Below are 21,706 nucleotides of genomic sequence, written 5' to 3'. Positions count from 1 at the left end.
TGCACTGCTTCATTTTTACCTTGTCCTAGCAAAAGGAAGAGAGTCAGTGCTTACTGGCTGTGACTCCTTCAGGTTTTCATCAGGACATAGTTGCATACCAAGAGGCTGCTAGATGGTCAAAGTTTCTTTCTTATGAAAGAAAACCTGGAGCTTCTAGCTCCCATCTGTACACTTCTCAACAGAGCTGGCCCAAGCAGATTGCAACGTCAGTGGTGCTGTTACAAGCTTTGAGACTGGGCAGGAGCCTTGGAGTAGCTTCCTCTTTGCTGTAGCTGAAGGAACTCTGCCTGTAGCAGCGTTGGATTACCTGGCAAAGGGAGGGGAGAAATTGAAGACCCCTGAACTTAAAACACAAAATGAAACTCTGCTGAGTTTAGAGTTGCCTTTGAAAAGGCAGTTGCAGTTTATGATACATTTCACTTGTGCCTTTCCTCAGATGGTGTAAGCAGCGTTTTACAAATCCTTGTTCAGCCTTGCAGTGTAACTGTCCAAGTGAGTTTAGGGGCGACTACATCTTGTTCAAATGTTGCCTTTTGTGTGTTATACTTCAAGTGATAAGTATTCACTAGGTGTTCACACATTTTCATTTAAAAAGGAAGGCTAGAAAACTATTTTAACCACCTGCTACTAAGAGGAATATAATTTAGATGGCACTGCAGAGTTGAGCTGGCATGTTCACTAAGGTTTACTAAATGCTGCTATTTTAAAGGGATAGTAAAAGAATCTTAGTTTCTCTTTAATATTTCCAGTCAGAAATTCTAACTGTAGTATTCAAGTGGTCTTCCCTCTCCCCTTTATCTCCTCCCTGTGAAAATAAAACATAATATGCCTCAGTACAGAGTGGAAAAGGTAAAGCACCTGACCTAGGCAATTGTGTGCAGAGAATTATGTAGTAAACATACAAATGGTCTTTGTCTGCATATGTCTGCTTACAGTGAGCATCCAAAAAGCTTAATCTAATCCCCCTCAATAAATTGGAACAAAAACATTTATTAAAAAAGTGCTGTAGATCAAGATGTTGTCTGAAATGATTTCAGTTAACTTTTGAGGAATAAATTATCTTACTTAATTCCTGGCTTTTGTAGATCCTTCCCTCCCCTCCCAATTGTTAGGTGTTCAGAGGTTTCTTTCATAAGCAATTCTGGTGGTATCTTTTACTAGATTAAGCTGTATAACTGGAAAAAATGGACATAATTGGAGAGGCATAAGAACTTCCTCAAAACTAAAAAACCTAATCCCTCTGTCGGTGAGATCCTTATGATGGTGAAGAAGATGCTGTTGTTTTAAGTGGGGGAAAAACGCCTTTCTGAACAAGAAAGAGGAGGGAGTTTAGATGGATGACTCTGGGGTGTATGTTTAGAATATTTGACAGTTTGGCCATGTACAATGTACTTCTTGATTCCATATATGCTCAAGTAATGGTGATTGTGGGTTTCTTCTGCTTGGGTTGTGTTTTTTTTAGGAGAGGTTTTTGCAGTATGCGGGAGCTGCAGTACTTTGGGAAATTGGAATCCACAACTTGCAGTGGTCCTCCAAACTGATGACCAGTGAGTTGGGTTTTGGGGGTTTTTATTTGTTCTCTTTGAAGTAGCTGGAGTTCTGGAGCAACAAACTTATTCTGGCTTTGAGTTTGTAAGCTAATGAGTAGAACTTTACTGTTAGTAAAATACTTGTACTGCCTTTGAACATTTTGTATGTTCAGGAATGTGTCTAAGAAAATATTTAACTTGGGGATGCTTTTCTAGTTACAAATGATGCTTCAGCTGTTGCAAATGGCATGTTTCAGTAGTTTAGCTATAGACATTTTGAGCAAGAAACTGCTATGGGTAATTCTCAGTCCCAGGACTATACAGGAAATTACAGGAGACATTTATAATCATAGAATCATATACTGTTTATTTTTTGTTAGCCTGTACAATACATATTGTAGCTATAAAGAGATGGGAAGAAATGGTTGTGTGTATATAAACATGACTGTATGAGACGAAAGTTAAATGCAGCAGGGGAATTCAGTGTTATCTTAAAATGGTACCCAGCCTGTCACTGTTTGTATGATACAGGAAAATAGGGCTTTCAGGATATATTTATAATTCCGTTAGTGACTTGCTGTGTGATCTTGAATGAGTTCCTGAATTGTTTCATCATGTTTTCCCCATCAGTTAAATGAGGGTGAGAATTCTTGCTCCATTAGAGCCCTTCAGATCTTGAGATTAGAAAGTGCAATTTCAGTGCTAATATTTATTATGCTTTGTGCATGTTTGGCTAAGTTACCTTGTAAAAATCTTTCTTGCAGCAGTATGCCAAACTGTATTTTAGAATATTACTTAGGACAGACATATGTCTGAGATGCTGTTAGCCTGTATTTGGAAACTGTTTTGTTCTTGTTTTCTTTTTCCCCCACAGTGAATTATGGAAAGCTACCGTAGAGCTTCCTAGAGGAGTTCCTGTTTGTTATCGGTATTTTAAAGGGTACTTCTTAGAACCTAAGGTATGTACAACCTTTTCTATTTTAAGTTAGCTCATCCCTAGTATAAAAAATACCTTATTTGAAGTAAAAAGGATTTTTTTGAGTTAAACTTGAGTTTTTAGAAACAAATCTCAAATTGCAACATATGAAACATTAAAACACTTAGGGAAATACAGGCAGTTCACTTCTGAAAATACATGACCATATGTCATTATTTTTGTTAAATTGTCTGTCTTTTACCAGTGTTAGGGTGCTAAAAATTGCAGCAATAGTGAAATGCCTGACATGGTTAGAAAGCTTGAGTGATATGGTGAAGTTCTCATTAGTTATATAGTAGGGCTATAACAACTTGTACGTTTATAATTGAATATGGACTTCAGCAGAGCAAGGATCTCTAACATGGAAGTAAGTGATGGCAAGAGAAAACTGGTTAATTTGAGCAGGTGGATTTGAATTTGCCAAAGCTGTTACAGATTTTAAAATTACTGTGGAACTTTTGTGGTGAAGCGTGAGAAGTACTAACTAGCTTTTGTGCTGCATGATTAACCTGTGTTAATCTCTTTGAATGAAGAGATGAAACAAGGAATGGGGCGTCCCAGTATTTTGTCTAGGTTTGTATATAGGTATTTGCATGGCTGAGGTGAGGGGGAACTCAGGAGATAGACCCAGGTGTGTTTTTACAGGTACTGATGTCAGAACTGCATGTGAGTTGAATGTATGTGGTAGTATTCTGGTGTGTAACAATTGTGCTGGGTAAGTAAGATTCAGACTACTTACCCTTCAGACTAGGGATGAGACTGCGTCCAGAAAAAAAGTTGGACTAAGTTGTGAAAACAAGCACTGCTCTGTTTTTATTAGTAACAAGTAATAATGGTAAGAAATAAGCCATTTAAAGCTATCTTTGCTGTATTTCTTACTTTATTAATATCCTGTAGCTATCCACTCTGGGCTTTAGTTCTTCATTGAAACTGGGATTATGAAGGCTGTAGTTATATGTGTGAAGAAGTTATAGAATCATCTGGTTTATACCTTCTATGTATTTTAAATTAGTGTCAAGAGTGTGTGTCAGCTGGACTAGCCTTTCTTTTGCTGAAAGAAATATTTGACAGAGGTATCATCTCTGAAGGATACTAATTTTAAATGAAACACAATTCTGTCTTTTATTACAGCATGTGAAAACAATCTAATCTGAAACTGATGTTTAAATTGTTATTCTGAGGCAAAAGAAGGGAATGCTAATAATAGATTTCTTTTTCTGAGGCCAAAAGTAGATCAGTTCTTACAGCTTACCAGCTCTTACGTTTTTCACAGATGCCTCTAGGTTTAAAATGTAAGCAACAGCACACTAGAAAAAGCATGCTTAGTGAGAACAGATGGGCAGAAAACATGCTCATAGACAACACAATTTCTGTTTTAACATTTGAAAAACTTTATGTATTGGTGAGTGTGTTTCTTTAAGTAGGTGCTCTGTATCGTGCACGCTTTATGTACCGTGTGATGCAGAGTCTGCCAAGGTAAGTATAAATTTTATGGAATACAGCATAAAGAGCTACTATATATATAAAAAGGAGCAAAAAAAGAAAACTACCCTGCAAAACAAAATGTGAATTGCCAGGGTAAATGGTTACCCACGTAGTGATATTTAGCCTGTACCTGTTTAGTGCACAGGGCTTTATTTCTTACAATACAAAGTCTTTGGAAGAAAAGAATTCCAGCTACAATGTTTTATTGCTCTTTTTGTAAATTTTTTGGGGAAAAATGGAAAAGCAGGATCCCTTAGTTCTAACAGAAATACAATGCACAGTATAGTGCAAATGAGACACTGTATGGAGACCTTTAGCATTAACAATTCTGATAAGAAAAAGGTACTTCTAAGTTAAATTATTCTGAATAGTCTTAAATATGTTGAAGTCAGAATATATGAATTTGACACCACAGTTGAGTAAATCATGCTGAAGATGGATCCAGTTGAAGCTAGTGTTTCCTTCTTTCCAGATCAACTGCCTCTGTGAGGGTGCTTGTGATGGATGTGGTGGCAAAGCTGGGGGTGATATATAGTTACACAGAGAAATAGTACTCATATTATTCAAAATACTGGTACAAACTAGATGTGAAAATAAATATAATCATATTTTTGGGGACACCCCCACCCCCCCCCCCCAACCATAGCAAATAGGAAAGCATTTTCCTCATCTCCTTTGAAAAGTCATTTCATCTCTGTTAAATAATTTTGCTTGAAAGATAGTACAGTGTGATGGGCATTTTAGTTTGTTTGCACTGAAGCCCTTCAATATTAACATGATTTTATTTGTGTAAAATTTTTACTTAATATAGTGAAATTTATCTAATTTTTGTATAAATGAATGTATATACAAAGAGCATTCTACTATAAAATTATAGCAAGTCTTCGCTCCTGCATATCAAGAGCTTTTACTATATTGTAAACATGTTAATTATAACATAAGTCATCTTAAGCATTTTAGAAGAAAAGTAAATACATTCACTTGATGAAATAAGACAGTAATTTAAACTGTTTTGCTTGAGATTTGTTTGTTTCCTAGACATAGTCTGGTTCCCATGTTTTGTTCTACACATACCCTCTGTTTTCTAGGGGTTAAGGGAGGTGTGAGACGCCAAATCCCGTGTTTTGTTCTACACGTACCCTCTGTTTTCTAGGGGTTAAGGGAGGTGTGAGACACCAAAACCCCTCTTGTGTGGAATTTAAGTCTTCTGTATACCATATGTTTTAGGAGAATGTTTTTATATGCATTGTTTGCATCATACATCTTGGAAAAGTTCAGTAAGGTGAATACATGCCTTACTCTGTTAAGCTGTTTTCTATATTTTTTTTTTCCCAACAGTAAATAAGCATGCAAGTTTAGGTTACTTATTTCAAGGGAAGTATGAAATAACTAAGCTATCCATGCATGTAGCAGGATTTTTAGAACTAGACTGTGAGAATATTGCTTAATTATAGAGGCTTCAAATGAGGCTTAAATTTACTTTTCTAAAATGTAAATAAATCCATTTAGTGTGTGGAATATAGTAATAAAGGTGAAACTTAGGTCTAGACTCAGTAATTTCTTTAACATCAGACTACCTTAGAAAAGCTTTTAAAGCCTAATAACCCATTAACCTGACAATAACAAAGGAACACCTGTGCTGAGACAGCAGGCTGTGTGTTAAACTGTTCTTGGAAATACTAGAGCTAGAAACATCTATTTAGCTCCAGACTTTCTGGCAGGTGACTTACATGTGCTGTTGCCTTGCAAAGGCTTGATGGTTGATTTTTGGATTTGTGCTTTATTATTATCTCTTACATGGTACAGGAAATCCATCAAGGTTTTTGTCAGAAATCCTGCTCTGGCAGTTCAGTGTAATTTGCTTGGCTGTTTCGTGTTCTTGAAGTAGATTAATGTTCTTGACACAATAGTTTTAAGAAGTGCAGTTGGATAAAAGTAGTTGGGTAGTTCTGAAGATGCTATTTTCTTTTCCTAATTCCTACTCTGTTATGTTGCCTTGGATCAGGAAGTTTGGAACTGGCCTCCTGAATTACAATTTAAATGTCTACTGAAGTGCTTTCATATTTTAATTGTACTGAGCACACAAGCGCTTCATGCAGGGAAATTCTTGAATGTCTTTTAAGAGCTTTAAAATTGGATGAGATGTTCAGCTAAATACAAATCAAACGGATTTTTTTTTTTTGTGTATTTGCTTTAAAAAAAAAAATACCTCTGTTGTAGTACAGAGGGATCCATGCCATGCAGTGCCCTCTACTATAATCTCGGTGTACTGCCCACTGGAATGCTTCATTTGGATTGGCCTTTTGAAACTGCCCTAGCAGAGGCCAACTCTTTAGATAACCTTACCATAGTATGACCACTGATGATGACACATTGTTAACTTCTGCTACAGGCTGATCTAAACTGGCCTGTTGTTCAGATGTGGTCAGGATATGGCACTGAAATTACGTCAGATTCTAACCTCATTGTAGCACTGACTTGTGTTACATGTGATTAAAATGTTATTTAAACACCCATAAATAGAAAGATGACTTGAGCAGGGATCGCGAGAGGCTTCACAGTCACGTCTGTGCCTGTTCTCTAATCCACTGCCCTTCTTTTTCCAGGTAGTTTCCTTGGCTTTTCTTAGTATAGAAAGTGTTTGAGGGTTTCTGGGATTAAGTCATAGAATCACAGAGTGGTTTGGGTTGGAATGGGCCTTAAACATATTTAGTTTCAAGCCCTCTGCCATGGGCAGTGACACCTTCCACTAGACCAGGTTGCTCTAAGCCCCATCCAACCAGGCCCCGAACACTGCCAGGGGTGGGGCACCCACAGCTTCTTTAGGCAGCTTGTGCCAGTGTCTCACCACCCTCATACTAATGTATTTCTTCCTAATGTCTGATCTAAATCTCTTTCAGTTTAAAGCCATTCCCCCTTGTCCTGTTACTACACGCTGTTGTAAAAAGTGCCTCTCCAGGTTTCCTGTAGGTTCCCTTTAGGTATTGGAAGACTGTTATAAGGTTTCCCCAGAGCCTTGTCTTCTTCAGGCTGAACAAGCCCAGCTCTCTCAGCCTGTCTCTGTAGCAGAGGTGCTCCAGCCCTCTGATCGTCTTTGTGGCCTCCTCTGGACTCACTCAAGCAGATCAACATCCCTGTTGTGTTGGGGACTGCGTGGTCAGACCACTGTATTCCTTTCAGGGGATGAAATTTTGCTGCCTGTGTCCAGCATGCTGTGCTTATTGTTGGAATAATTGTTACTTGAATTCTCATTCATAGCTTTAGAACCTAAAATTAAAATGTACTTTTACAGTAGAGTAAGAAATAACCTGGTATTGTTATTTTAATGTAGTAGGTTGGGAGTTTCTACAAGGAAAACCCCTTGCTTACTTTTTTTGAGAAATCTACTTAATCCATGTTAGGACAGATTTGCGTTCCCCAGGTTCACAAGCTGCAAGTACTGTATGTGTTCGTGGGAGTTGCTGTTTGAGAGCTTGCGGGCCTCAACAGTGTTAGGAAATTATACCCTCCCTGCTGGCAAACACAGGTTTCACCTGCAGAAACTGAAATTGTGACATTCACATGTAAATCTGCTGTGGAAGAAGGGAAAAGAAGCTTCTTGTTACTTACTTTTTTAGAAGTCCATAAAAATGGTCATTCTGGCAGAAGTGAGAGGATGGGAAGTAAAACTGCGCTGTAACAGGAATAAACCGAGAACAACAGTATCATCTTATTTTGTTCATATTTACATGTATTCAATCTTTAAAGCATGACTTTATGTATTTTATTCTGATGTGATCCTTAAGTATAGATGTCTCTGAATTCTTCAGAAAAAATGAATTTTTAGCTAAGACAGAGCAAACCTATCTAATTGAGTACTTTTTGAATATTTGGTGTTTGCTATTAACTCATCAAAAGCATAGTAGATTAAATGTGTTTGAGATACATCGAAAAATCCCATCTATTACTAAAGAATTAAGTGATTTGTAAAATAAAGCATTATGGTACTGTGTAATTATGTAATTACTGCAGATTTTTAAGTGTCTGGATGTCTTTGTTGATCTGAAATCTATTTAAACAGGAACCTGAAGTACTGGGTTAAGTTGGCATTGAAGCTTATATGACTCTGGTACTAGTAGCAACTCTTTTTGGAAATAGAGTCACTTAGGCCCAAAGCACTAAAATGAGCTATTTGACAGTGTTTCTTGTGACTGACAGTGACAACTACACAGTGTTAAGGGAAACGTCTTCAGATGACTGAGCTGGGAATTGGACATGTTCTTTCTGCTGTTACCCAGTGGTTACCTAAAAGCTTTAACCTAGAAAGCTATTTCAAACTTAAATTGTTCTGAAAGAATAGATTAAGTTACTGTTCTGAATACCTGTCTGAGTCTTGGCTATGTCTGTCAACAAATGTAGTCTTTTGAGGGAAAGTAATTCTTTTTTTGGTGGAAGAATCTAATTTATCCTACTCCAGATGGAATGCTGCCCAATTGGATCAAGTATTTATGTTTTAATTAGATGGTAAATAATTTGCTCTTTTGTACCACAAATAAAGAAATGGTGTTTTATAGACTTAGTCAAGGCAATTTTGAGGGAGAAGCTACCCCTGCAACTGTTAACTGCGTGAGTAGGTGCTGAGTGATGTTTGGAATTAGAGATGCGGGATATATTTTTTCCTAAATTGTTGCTGTAATACCTTAAGAAAAAAGCAAGCATGCTGAATTACTTCAGAGACAGTCTGGAGCTTTTTGTATCTGAAGGAAACTAAAGTAGTCCTGTGGAGTAGCTGGAAACAGTAAAGATTTAATAATTTTAATTCTTCACCCTGTCAGACTTTGTCACAGGCTTTGTTGTATGTATGTCTGACGCATCAGATAGCATCATCAGCAGTTGCAGGGGTAAAAAACAAGCCTGATCTATACTCTCTCCTTCATTCTCTCTCTTTGTTCCCCCACTTTCTTTCTCTTTCTTGTACTTTTTCTTTCTGAAATCTGTAAGTTTAGTTCACAACCATCCCAAACAGCTTCATGGGTAGAAAATCAGATCTAACAAAAGAAATTATTGCAGACATTTAACTTTTAAATTACAGACTATCGATGGTCCCTGCGAAGTCATAGTTCACACGTGGGAGACTCATCTACAACCACGATCAATTACCCCTTTAGGTATGGGCATCAACTGCATCTGTTTGAGGCATATGCATAAGATTGCTGATATGCTGCGCATTGGTTTAGAAGGATTGATAACTATAGTTTTAAAATACGTAAACTTATGAATGTTTTCAAAGTATAAACTTTTTCTTTGTGCAACATGGGCCTTACTCTCAAAATACATGTATAAAAATAAGTGGCTTAAAAACAGAGGGGACATGAAGCTCTTTACTGCCATCCTTAAGATATGTGGGTTGGGTGTGTTTGTATTTTTCTTTTTTTTTTCTAATTTGGAATTGTAATAATTTTCTGTAAGCTTAATTCTTTGAGACTAAGGATCCATATTATTTTTTCAGAGAACATGTGGGGAGGGGGAGGGTGTGAAGTCACTGCTGTTCCTATTTAATTACCATTTCATTAGTAAAAATTTAAGACAAAAATTCTTAATTAGGCTTAAGGAAATAGGTTAATTTAAACAGAAACACGAATGGGTTTAAATACCCAGCAATAAAGCCACAATTTATTTTGCTGAAAGAAAAGGTGGCATGCAGATGTGCCTACAAGTTCCTAATGCTTTTCTGTACAGGGGAAAAGTTTGGTTTTGAAGAGTGAATGGAATAACCTTTGAATGTAGCTTGTAATTTACATCTCTTGTGCTTCTATGGGATGGTGTGTTTTACGCGCTGTCTTTTCTAGGGTATGAGAAAGGTTATTCCCTCCATACTTAGGAGTTCATATCTATTAAATACTTTCTGATACATTGAAAAAAAAGTCTGGAGAGAAGTTGGTATTGAAGAAACTGCTTGTTAAATATGAATAGTACCAAGATAATTCCTCCCCCCCCCCCCCCTTATTTTTTTTTTTTTCCAACTGAATTAGTTGTGTTTCTATTCCTGTAACAAGACTATGTTTGTGTATCTGTCAGTAACTAATTAGGGAGACAGACCACCCTCTGTTAGGGTCTAGACTTTATAATTGAGTTAAATTCATTCCAAACAGTTAGGAAATCCCCCCCCCCCCCAGTAGTACTCAGTGCTTAATAACCAGTCTTTAAGAAAGTGCAGCAAAAGGAGGGTGGAAGTACTTGGTCATTACAATCCTGAATTGTTGCCTGTGGTTATTAAAAATTGAGGTCAGGCCCATAATTCTTCTTAGAAAAAGATGGGATTAATAGCTATAGAGAAGATTTTATTAAGACTTGCGTTTTGAGAAATGTATAGTTTTAGGCTTAGTGCAATTCTGTTAATACTGGTGAATTTACTTAGTTACTAAAATTTTGGAGAGGGCAAGGATAAAAGTAAGGGTGAAATGAGCGGTTTGAGTATTTCATCCTAGGTTGGTTTCTGTTGCGTGGACAGAATAAGCATTTTAATTGATTTAGAAGCTTTAACTATAAATGTGCAGGAGGGCACAGCTTTCTTGTATGCTTGCAGGAAACTTTGACACTAACAAGAAAAAGCATCTTAGATTCTAATAGGATGTAGATATCAGCAAAATATAGCAGCAGACTAGGAAATTACGCAGCTTTCTTGGTTTTCTCAGTTCAGATAACTGTAGGTAAAGTATCTTGGCATCTTGTGTGTTGATTGTTTTTTCTTGCAGAAACTAAGAAAAAGCATAAATTAGGAAAAAGCTTTACAGATGTTTGCAGTAAACATGCTTATTCATCTGTTTCGGTTTTCCTACTTTATTAGATGTACTTTTTAAGTGAAATGGACAAGTAGAATCAGTATAACTTGGAAATGATTCTTTATAATGTGGATATTAATTAATTTCTTCCATTCTTTTTCCCTCCTTTTAATTCTAGAAAATGAAATTACTATTGACGATGGACACTTTGGAATCTGTAGTAAGTGAGATACATTGACCTTTACTTTTAACCATGTATTTAATTTTAAAAAGATTATGTTTTGTAGTTCAAAAATAGTTGAAATACGAAGTTTTGACAGAAATTGCCTGTAAGTGATTGTTTTCTCTGCTTATATAGTTATCTTTGTATCTAGAATTTGTGACTTCATACTCGGGCTGTAAAGCCTTCTAAAGTTAATGAAAGGCTGCTAGGAAGAGTTTAAGTATTGTGGATATGCTGGTGTTCAAGGTTGAAATTTGCACACTAGATCATGAGCATGTATATTTGGAAATACAGAATAGACTTAGCTTTTTTCTAAAACCTAGGCTTAGAAAAAAACTCTTGCCTACAAAAGTATTATCACTTACACCAAATGTACACAATCTGCCTCTTCTGTTAGCCACATAACTGCCAAAACCTCTCTAAGCTCAAACCTCATGTTCTTGTGCATGCATATGTCGGCAGTTCTAACCCACCTCTTAACACTTAATCCTGTAGTGCCTGAGGTAATTCTCTTTATCTTGTCTCATACTTAAATATATTAAATCTTTATCATGTCTCATACTTCCCTTGAAGCTTTGCCATTTTTCTTCATATCCTGATTGAATGATAAGTTCTGCTAGGAACTCATCAAAACTGCGGGGTCTGCTCCAGCACCTGGTCTGGCAGCCTGGTCTTTCTGGACATCCTGCTTATAGGCTTGCTTTTCCTGATGGTGAGGTTGAGGATTCTCTTCCATGCTTTGTTTCCACATCATATTTGTTGCTATATCATATCCTACATACTTTTACTGGCATTGGTTATGATGAGCTAATTTGACACCTGTATCTGGACAGAAATGAGGATTCTTGTGTTGCATATGGATCTTCAGAGTTCCTGTCAGTGTTATTCCATGTATTGAGAGATCTCAGGATAAGGGAATGTTATGCCTACCTTTGGAGATGTAGACCTTGATATAAATAAAATTACCACCGGAATACTTAGTGATCTCCTGCAGACAGTTTACACGTGAAGCTGGCAAGGATCATTTTTCCTATTTAATTCCCTTTAAAGCCAGCAAACAGCTGCAGTATCTGTTGTCCTGGGTAGTTCAGAAAAGACAGCTGAAAAGATGCACTCAACAATTGCTCTGGAAATACTATTGAAAAAGGCAGGTGATAAGGAGGATTATCTGGAAGATGGTGTCAGAACTGTATTTATATTTTTGTATATTAAAATATATAGATATCCCTAGAATAAGTTATTAAAGACTTCTACTTTTTGTTTAATTTTTGCTAGATGGTATTGAAACTGTGGACACTGGGTGGCTGACATGTCAAACAGAAATAAGATTACGCCTGCATTATTCTGAGAAACCACCTGTAGTGATATCTAAGAAGAAATTTAAAACATCAAGGTTCAGGTAAGAGTCTGCTCATCTAAGTTTGCAGTTTAGCTCATGTTAGTTGTCAGTACTAGTGCTGCTTTTTTACTTAATTATTGTGGCCTTTAAATTAATTTTTGGTTGCCAGTAGGGATCTACTATCAGGCCAATTACCAAGTATTTAAGAACTTTATAAAAAAAATTAAAATAGATGTGATAACATTAAATCAGTGCTGGACAGTGGGACTGGGGGCACCTTCAGCAAGTTTGCCGATGACACCAAGCTGTGTGGTTGGGGTGATATGCTGGAGGGAAGGAATGCCATCCAGAGGACATTGACACACTTGTGAGGTGTCCAGTGCCAGCCTCATGGCGTTCAGCCAAGCCAAGTGCAAGGTCCTACATCTGTGTCAGAGCCATCCCAGGCACAGCTACAGGTTGGGTGGAGAAGTGATTCGGAGTAGCCCTGCATAGAGGGTCTTGGGCGGCGTTGATTGATGAGAAACTTAACATGAGTCAACGGTGTGCACTCGCAGCCCAGAAAGCCAACTGTATCCTGGGCTGCATCAAAAGAAGCGTGACCAGCAGGTTGAAGGAGGTGATCCTGCCCCTCTGCTCTTGCGAGACCTCACTTGGGAGTATTGTGTGCAGTTCTGGTGTCCTCAACATAAAAAGGACATGGAACTGTTGGAACAAGTCCAGAGGAGGGCCATGAGGATGATCAGGGGATTGGAGCACCTCCTGTAGGAAGACAGGATGAGAAAGTTGGGGCTGTTCAGCTTGGAGAAGAGAAGGCTGCATGGAGACCTCATAGCAGCCTTCCAGTATCTGAAGGGGGCCTGCAAGGATGCTGGGGAGGGACTCTTCATTAGGGACTGTAGTGATAAGACAAGTGGTAATGAGTTCAAACTTAAACAGGGGAAGTTCATGTTAGATAAAAAGAGGAGTTTCTTTACTGTGAGGGTGGTTAAGCACTGGCACAGATTGCCCAAGGAAGTGTTAAAATGCTCCATCCCTGGCCGTGTTCAAGGCCAGGTTGGACAGAGCCTTGGGTGACATGGTCTAGGGTGGGGAGTCCCTGCCCATAATGATCTTAAGGACTTTTTCCAACCCTAACCAGTATGTGATTCTGTTGTCTCTTTCCCCTGTTAAATTTCTGGGATCTGAATCGTGCTGTCTTTGTGATTTATAGATTGCTCAGTTAACCTGGGAGTTAAACTTCTGTTCTGTGTTCCTTCTTTTGGCAGTCTGACACTTGACTTCCTGCCCCCCTCCTAATGAAGGGAACATTTATTTAATACAGCTTCTGTGGTAATTAATACTTGCATCCTGTTCTCTAGAAACAGGAGTTTCTTTGCAGTTTTTCCCTGTGTGTTACAGCAGGTAGAGAGCAATTTCTGAAGCCCGATCCTTGTCTAAATTTGGTGGTTGAAATCCAAGCTTGATAAGCTGGATGCATTACTGGACAATCTCTTATCCGCGTTCTGCCTAAAAAGTTTGATGTGCCCAGGTGGTTTCTGTGACTGTCACTTACTATGGCAGTGTCACTTTGTGGACCATCTGTGTTGTGACCTCTTCTTTTTTATTTTTGTAAGAGGGTATTAAGAATGTGGACTTCGTATACAGGATTTCTGTGACTGTAACTATTACTTTGAGATACAAGTTCGGTTTTACCAGTGAACTGGAATCTAGTTAAGTTTAACTAGATTAGTTAGACTAAATCTAACTAGATAATCTACTAGTGAGTTAGCATCTTACTAAATAACTCTTTATCCCATCTGCTACTGAGATGATTCAGAAAGGGATTTGGATTACTCATATATGCTTCCATCACCGGCATAATTAATTCTGTGTGGAAGGTTTGCTCTGTATAATAGTGAATTCTGAGTCTTACAGAGAGGCTTATTCCAATCAGTCCAGGATTTTTCAGAAATTACAGTCAATTTACTGTTAAATGATCATTTAGGATTTCTTAGGGACTTACTGGTTATTATAGCCTATCTTATTTATGCCTAATAGAATACATCTATCTGCCTTAATGGGTGTTCAAAGAGACTTAAAGTTGGGTGTGTGCACTTACCAGCAGCCACCAGCATTCAGATACTGATCTTGGCAATTGCTGCTGTTTTCAGTGCTTTTCATTAGCTTTTTGGCATTATGGGTGTCAGTCTGCCAAGAAAGGCCGTCTGTTTGGGAGCCCAAATTGCATTTGGTGGAGGGCTGTTTCTCAGGCCATTAATACAATTATCACATTTACCCAAGCTCCAGTTTCAGAAGGGACTTGAGCACTTACAACTAAAATAGGATTTAGACAACAGCTGCAAACTGACTCTTGTGAGGGCCCACTGCATACAGTGCTGTCCTGCAGACAGTGTTATTGAGAATTCTGGTGTTGCATGAACTTCTGTTCAAGCTTCTAATTCTCTAGTGTTTCTAAAGACGCTTGTGTGACTTAACCATTTGTTTTGTGTTTCTGGTTGAGTAGAGTAAAGTTGACTCTAGAAGGCCTAGAGGAAGATGAGGATGATGAAGAGGGCCAAGAGAAAACATCCCCTACTGTCCCTCAGAAAATGGCAAACACTGTGGAGTTCTCCTTAATAAGTAACAACGAATATAAATGTCGACACTCTCAGCCAGACTGTGGCTATGCTTTGCAGCCAGACCGATGGATAGAATACACAATACAAACCATGGAGCCTGATAACTTGGAATTAATCTTTGATTTTTTTGAGGTATGTCTCTACCACCATGAAGCAACTCGGGTCTGCCTTTAGGAGTCAAGAGTCAGTTACTGTGAAGATTTCACTCTTGGGATAGGGCTGTTGTGTGATACCTTGATTTTTTTTTTTTTTTTAGACTTGTTTACACAGGTTATAAGTCTTTTGACTACTATCCCATTTTGCAGAAAGGTTTTGTGAGTCTGCTCGGTAGGGCACAGAAAGACTTACAGTTTATGCTTATTTAGAAGTCAGTATAAATTACTGAAATCATGGTGACTAGTGCTGCATGTGGTTAGGTTGGCTTGATTTTTGTGCTTTACCCACGTTTTGCTTATCCTTCTTGAACCTGAACAATTTGTGTATGAGCTAGTTACATTATAATTATCTTATTTTTAAGAGATTTCCCTGAACTAGTGCAAATTAAAACTGGATAGCTGCAGATTCTCACGACTACTTTGGTTATGTTGCACTCTTTTTTCCCCTAAAACATCTTAATATTCAAAATCCTTTTAAAAAGAAAACAACTCTTGTCCCTTCATGCTGTTTATATAAAAGACAGTTTTAAGCATTCTCTCTTTTGTCTAAAAATACCCTAAAGCTCACTTAGGCTCACAATTATAAAGTGGCTTCATAGTTCCTGAGCTTGACTATGGTCAGGTGCATGTTCTGCAGGTTAGTTGCCCTTTTCCTTCCCTACAAATGAATACAATGTTGTTATAAGCATATATATTATTCCTATATTCATATTATTATTCCTATTATTCATATATATTATATATTTGTCTAAATATGACTTGGGTGTTTAAGAAGATGGACTATTCCATGCGTGCAATTTTGATGTGGAAAGCTTATCAAATCTAGGACTTTTCAAAGACAGTTGTATATGATTTTTGTAGATTTCCATCACCAATTTCATATTTCTGATAGCAATTTGGAACATGGTCTTAAACAATTTTTAGCCTGAAATTAGTCTTTTTCTGTAACACAAGAAATTTCTGTTACAGCAGTGCCTATATATATATATATATATACACACACACACATATATATGTATTTCTGAGGAGAAAGGAAGAAGAGTTTGTTCAGAATTTCTCACCTACCTATAACAATAGATTTTTTTTTTTTTTTTTTCCCCTTTGTTTTGTTTTAGGAAGATTTAGGTGAGAAAGTAGTACAAGGTGATGTTCTTCCAGGTCATGTAGGTTCTGCCTGCCTCCTGTCATCCACACTTGCAGAACTCGGAAAGAGTGCTGGAATTCTTACACTTGCTATTATGAGCAGAAATCCAAGGAAGACAATTGGAAAAGTTAGAGGTACAGTTGATGCAAACAGATGTAAATAATGGATGACTCCAAGTAAAGTTAGTCATCGACACGTGAAGCATTTTTATTTTTCTTGTAGTGGACTACATAATTATTAAGCCAATCCAGGGATACACTTGCAATATGGAGGCTTCCTATGCAAAGTATTGGAAACCAAGAACAACTCTAGATGTTGGACACAGGGGAGCAGGCAATTCTACAACTACAGCTAAGTAAGTTCATTTGCATTTTAATCTGGGGATGGATTTTGTTTAGTTTCACTGCCATCAGTTGAGGAAGTGGTCAGTTTAAAACAAAATGCTGCAACCCATAATCATTTAAGTCACTTCAGTATCAGATATGGGTGTTCTGTAAAAGAGAGACTTCTTATTTGTATTTCTGTTGTTTCAGTGGGCTTCTGTGATGTGCTGCCTTTAATAAAAAATCTTTTCCTTTGCTGTTATTTCAGGCTTGCTAAAGTTCAAGAGAACACTATTGCCTCTTTGAGGAATGCTGCTAGTCATGTATGTACACACATTTGCAGACACCTAGTATTTGGATAGTTAAAACTAGCTTATTTTGTGTGCTTGATTTCCATTATTCGATATGATGAATGATAATGATACTTGCATAAAATTACATGAAATCACCATGGAAATTTCTTAACAGAGAGAGGAAGGGAAGTAATAGCTAGGTTAGACTCATTCCCAAGGTCCTGAAAAAAATCTGAACTTCTCTGTATTATTTTCTGGTGGCGTTTTCATACAGGCAAAACTTTAATCTCAATCCTGCAGAGACACAGGGTTGTAATAATTTTGAACGAATTAGTAAAACTTTGGCTCTGCTGGATCTGTTGGCATACTTTCAGGCAGCAAAGGACTTGCTCAGGGGCTGGTGAATACCTAAAACTGGTGTCCAAAAATGAGATTTGGGAGCTGACCTGGAAGAGTAAAACAGTCCTTTGTTTCAGTGCTTGCTACAATGAGTATCTGGAATACTAGGATAAAACTTTACTTTTGGGAGATACTGTTTTCAGGTGCTTAAATTCTCTGATTGAGGTGGTCACTTTTATTCCTTCCAGTAACCTCAGTCACTTAAGTGATCTGTGATAAGATTGATCTAGACAGTGAGACACTGCAGCAGAGTAGCTGAAGTCAGAAGCACGTGCAGAGGTTCCTTGTCTAACTCCTGTTTTCACAGCGAAGAGCTGTGGTTAACAGTCACATGAAGATGTTTCTATGAGATCACCTGCTGCTTAACTTGTTGGGTATTCATGGAGTCCTTTCAAAGGAATAATGCACAGACGGTAAAAATAACTAAAAGAGTAATTTCTGTGTGTTTCTTCATGTCTTTATTTCGGTCCCTCTTTTCAAAAAGACTGTACTTTGATCTTAATTCCTTTTTAAAAGAAAATATTACATAGTTGAAAAGGACAGAAGAATACTGGATACAGCTATTTCTTCTCTTGCACATGTTACAACACGCTATTACTGTGTTACTCACTGGTAAGTCCAGAAGGTCATCCTTATATGGAGTATTTCACTAAAGCTTTGCCAGTCTGTAGCAATTGCTCTTCTCTTGGTGGAGAGGAGGGAGGAAGGGCACCCTGACAGTATCCGTGTTTAAAAACATCATCTTAGCCTTTGTTTGATATCAATACTTTGTTTACAATACTTCAGGGTTACTAGAGGGTTTATAAGGGTTTATCAGAGCTGCATTACGGTAATGAAAATACTCTGCCATATGATCTTTTGTCATTTCTGATCCGCTGTTGAATGTGATTTAACTGGTAACAGCCAGTTTCATTAAACTTCTGGTTTATGTCCAGGACCTCTGAGTACTTGGCAGCTCTGCAGTTCTGTAGTCCTTGTGCACAAATAGTTAATGGGATTTTGTTTTCTTCTTGGTGTTTTTCAACTTTCTGTAGGGAGCAGCATATGTGGAGTTTGATGTACACCTTTCTAAAGATCATGTGCCGATTGTCTACCACGATCTCACATGTTGTATGGCCATGAAGAAGGTAAAGATGATATTTGTATTTTATCTTTAAGTGTGACCATTTCAGAAACTAAAATGCCAAGTTCTCATAGAAATAATTCTAGGGAATGAAGGGATAGAATGGGAATAAACGTGTAGGATTACTGTGTGCATGGAGTAAGAAAGCTGGATTTTTATTTTGATGTTGCAGCAACAGCATGTCAGGTGTACGGTTTGAGACTGGGCTTAAACCACAATACAGATAAGCATTCTGACAGTGAAAATGGAGATAATACAGCAGAGCAGACTGCAAGATAAATTCTCTCATTCTTCTTGTCACTAAGTCTGTGTCGCCAACTTGCCCACATTGCAATATTGCAATTTGTAAGAAGTTTGGTTTTGACCAGTTGTGGAAATGGGACTTTGACTAAGGGAATTGCATGTTAAGCATATATTGAATCAGTGTTGTCTTGATGAGTAGAAATTTCCTTATAATGAAGAGGGGAAGTGAAAATTGACAGAATGTCTTTTAAATCAGATATTTTATTTTGGTGGTGGGGTGTGTGTCTCAGTTTTACCAGGACACTTGACTTATTAGTTTTTGAGACTGGATAGACAATAATAAACTGAACTGCCTTAAAGTGTTTTTTAATGCATTTCTTTAATTGGAGACTTTTTTCCTGAATATATTAAGGGATCAATTTTTTACAGAATATATGTGCTAACCTTTTCTGAAGAAAGAACAATGAAGCATCTGACTTGCATGAAAGAAATTTTGGTGGTTTTTTTGTTTGTTTTTTGGTTTCCTTTTTTTCAAAATTGACATGTTTTTGTCTCCTGAAATCTGGTCATGTTACTCATTAGAATATCACTTTTATCTATAAATAAAAGAGAAAAAATCAGTTGTCTTTAATGCTGTCATATTAAAAGCATGTAGGCTTTTCTGTAGTTCTCAGCAATGCTCAATTATGTTATTTCTCATCAAAGAAGCTGGATACGGAGCCTTTGGAACTGTTTGAGATTGCAGTCAAAGAACTCACATTTGATCAGCTGCAGTTATTGAAGGTATTGCTACTTTGGCTAGTATGATATGCTGTGTGTAGAATTTCAAGTTGTGTATGAAGCTACACTAGTAGTAACTAGATAGTTTGGGGGAGTACAAGTTTTAAAAATTGTACAAGTAGAAGTAGCAGCTAATTCCAGGAATGTTACTATTGCACCTGTTATTTCATTACTTCTATCTTCTAGAAGAATGGTCTGCAACTTGTGTAGATCCATACCATTATGCTAAAATTGGTATTTTCTAAAAAGTAAGAAAGGCTGAAGGTGGCGGTAGGGTTCATTGAAAGCCGGTGCTTTGGAGTCTTTGTTGAAGAAAAAGGTGCCTGTTGCAAAGTGGTAATTTTCAAATGTTTCTCTGTTAACAAGGAAGATCTAAATTATACTGAATTGCTCTCTTGAGGTACATGTGGAGGTGTAGAAGGTTCTGTGATTCAGTGGTATGGATTGACTGGACTGGCTAGATCTAATTGATTGCTTTTATTTACTTGGGTGTCACTGTATCTTCTGAACAGAAGTGCCCTGCCTACATAAAAGGGGTGTCAGATGAGACTGGGCTACTGAAGACCCAGCTGGGAGATCTGCCTTCAGTTAAAGAAACACATGGCTGGTCCAAGAACTGTCTTTCTTTCTACTTAAAATTACTTGGTCTCCTCCTTGTTGAGGAGAGAGAATTTGAATGGAGGAAGGGAGTTTTCTCTGTGCCTGGCCTGATCGCAGTATGCAACTACATTCTAAAACCACTGTCAGCCCTCTGTCTGCACGTGTTTGGAAACAGTCTGACATCTAACAGAGAAGGGTTTAATATTCGGACTTCTTCACATCATGTTATATTATGGGTGTTTCTACTCCTGAGCATGTTTTCTGCATTTTCAGTAAGAAACCTTAGAGTTAGTTTTTGAGCTTTCCTTGGAATCTTCATGTTCTAAAGTTTGAAAGAAATGCATCAGGTATCAGGATTTCCTTTATTCTTTTGCAAATTATTAAAATTGTGCCTGTAATGGACCTTTAAACTTAAAACCAGTTTATAAAGAAAATTAGTTACATTTTACACGTAGTAAGATTTCCATGGATAGAGTATTTTGTTAATTTTAGCCTTCTTGTGTTCTGTAGCTGGCTCATGTGACTGCCCTGAAAGTAAAAGACCACAATGGTACGTACATTAGTCTGCAAGAGTCTTGAGGTTTATTTGCTATCATGTAATGATATTTATATATACTGTGGTTGCAGTCACTTGTTCTAGTCACATTTGGCTTCTTCCTGAACATTTCTAAATGCTTTTGTAGTCACTTGAATTTTGTTCATGCAGCAGAGTTCTTCACTGGAAAGTAAATACCTGGACAGAACTTACTCCCTTGAGTAAGAGGGGACAGGAGGATAGAAGACAAATGCATAGATAAATATATCCTCATGAATATTCGTAACAAAATTGCCGCTAACGTGCAGTCTTACGCTTCTCTAACAGTACCTTTTTGACAGCTCTTCAGAAGTGCTAGCAAGTACTTTGGTAACTGCTGTAGGGGGTCTTATCGGTGCTGCGAAATTTTGGCCTTACTTCACCCTTTTTATAGTGACAGCAAACTGGCAAAGTGTCTTGCACGTCCTGCCCATCTGGGGAAAGATAAAATAAACATAAGCCTTAACAGGCAAGGCTGCTTCCACTGAATCTGATCCAGTGACTGAAACAGGGAGGGGTAGGAGAAGCTGTTTCTGATCAATACTCTGGCAAGGCTTTTAAAGGGGAGTCAAAAATTTTTCCTACTTGCAAAACAGGAATTGCCTGCACTGTTGTTGGAGTACATTGGTGTTAGAGGGAGGAAGTCTTAGGTAATCAAAAGGTAATCAACAGGTAATCAAAGACCTGATTCCATTTTTTACTCTTAAAGGCCTTATGACTGTCAGCTAGTCTTGTCTTGCTGGGATTAGCAGTACGGCTATTTGTTCTGATGCAATATTTTGTATTTCTTTCCAGCATCTTTTAAAGAAGAAGAAAACTCTGCTTTTGAGATGCAGCCGTTTCCTTCTCTGCAGAGAGTAAGCAGTGAATATACAGCAATAGAGATGACAACTCTTGAATAGGAAAACAGCATCTTTCTTTCAGTTTTGCAAACATAGCAAGGGATACACATTTTTGGTTTTAGGCCTCCGATATCAATGCTGGTACTGAGAACACAGGCTTTATTGTTGGCCATTGTATCTTTTTCAGTGCTTAAAAGTAATAGTCTGTATATATTTCAAGTTTCTTAATTCATAAACTCAAGCTGCATTGCTCCAGATACGCTCAGTTTTACAGCTCATTGACTTCTGGGCATTGC

General features: G+C 37.6%; 1 protein-coding gene across 5 annotated transcripts in view; it reads left to right on the top strand.

Moving 5' to 3' along the window:
- The window catches only part of GPCPD1 (glycerophosphocholine phosphodiesterase 1), a 42,747-nt gene that overhangs the window by 8,709 nt on the left and 12,332 nt on the right, over nucleotides 1-21,706 (top strand). For all 5 annotated transcript variants that reach the window (XM_061461397.1, XM_061461398.1, XM_061461396.1 and 2 more), the window contains exons 3-15: nucleotides 1,463-1,547; nucleotides 2,404-2,488; nucleotides 9,062-9,137; nucleotides 10,930-10,971; nucleotides 12,250-12,373; nucleotides 14,820-15,066; nucleotides 16,205-16,367; nucleotides 16,456-16,588; nucleotides 16,825-16,879; nucleotides 18,283-18,375; nucleotides 19,320-19,397; nucleotides 20,505-20,544; nucleotides 21,364-21,425. In XM_061461397.1, coding sequence (XP_061317381.1) covers nucleotides 1,463-1,547; nucleotides 2,404-2,488; nucleotides 9,062-9,137; nucleotides 10,930-10,971; nucleotides 12,250-12,373; nucleotides 14,820-15,066; nucleotides 16,205-16,367; nucleotides 16,456-16,588; nucleotides 16,825-16,879; nucleotides 18,283-18,375; nucleotides 19,320-19,397; nucleotides 20,505-20,544; nucleotides 21,364-21,425 — 1,283 coding nt within the window. The remainder of the gene's footprint in view (nucleotides 1-1,462; nucleotides 1,548-2,403; nucleotides 2,489-9,061; nucleotides 9,138-10,929; nucleotides 10,972-12,249; nucleotides 12,374-14,819; nucleotides 15,067-16,204; nucleotides 16,368-16,455; nucleotides 16,589-16,824; nucleotides 16,880-18,282; nucleotides 18,376-19,319; nucleotides 19,398-20,504; nucleotides 20,545-21,363; nucleotides 21,426-21,706) is intronic.

This window comes from Pezoporus flaviventris, unplaced genomic scaffold (genome assembly GCF_033815535.1).
Source record: "Pezoporus flaviventris isolate CSIRO_AGI_PZ_B2104156 unplaced genomic scaffold, CSIRO_AGI_Pfla_v1 ptg000031l, whole genome shotgun sequence".
Taxonomy (NCBI): Eukaryota; Metazoa; Chordata; class Aves; order Psittaciformes; family Psittacidae; genus Pezoporus; species Pezoporus flaviventris.
This window is presented reverse-complemented; position numbering and strand designations above follow the sequence as displayed.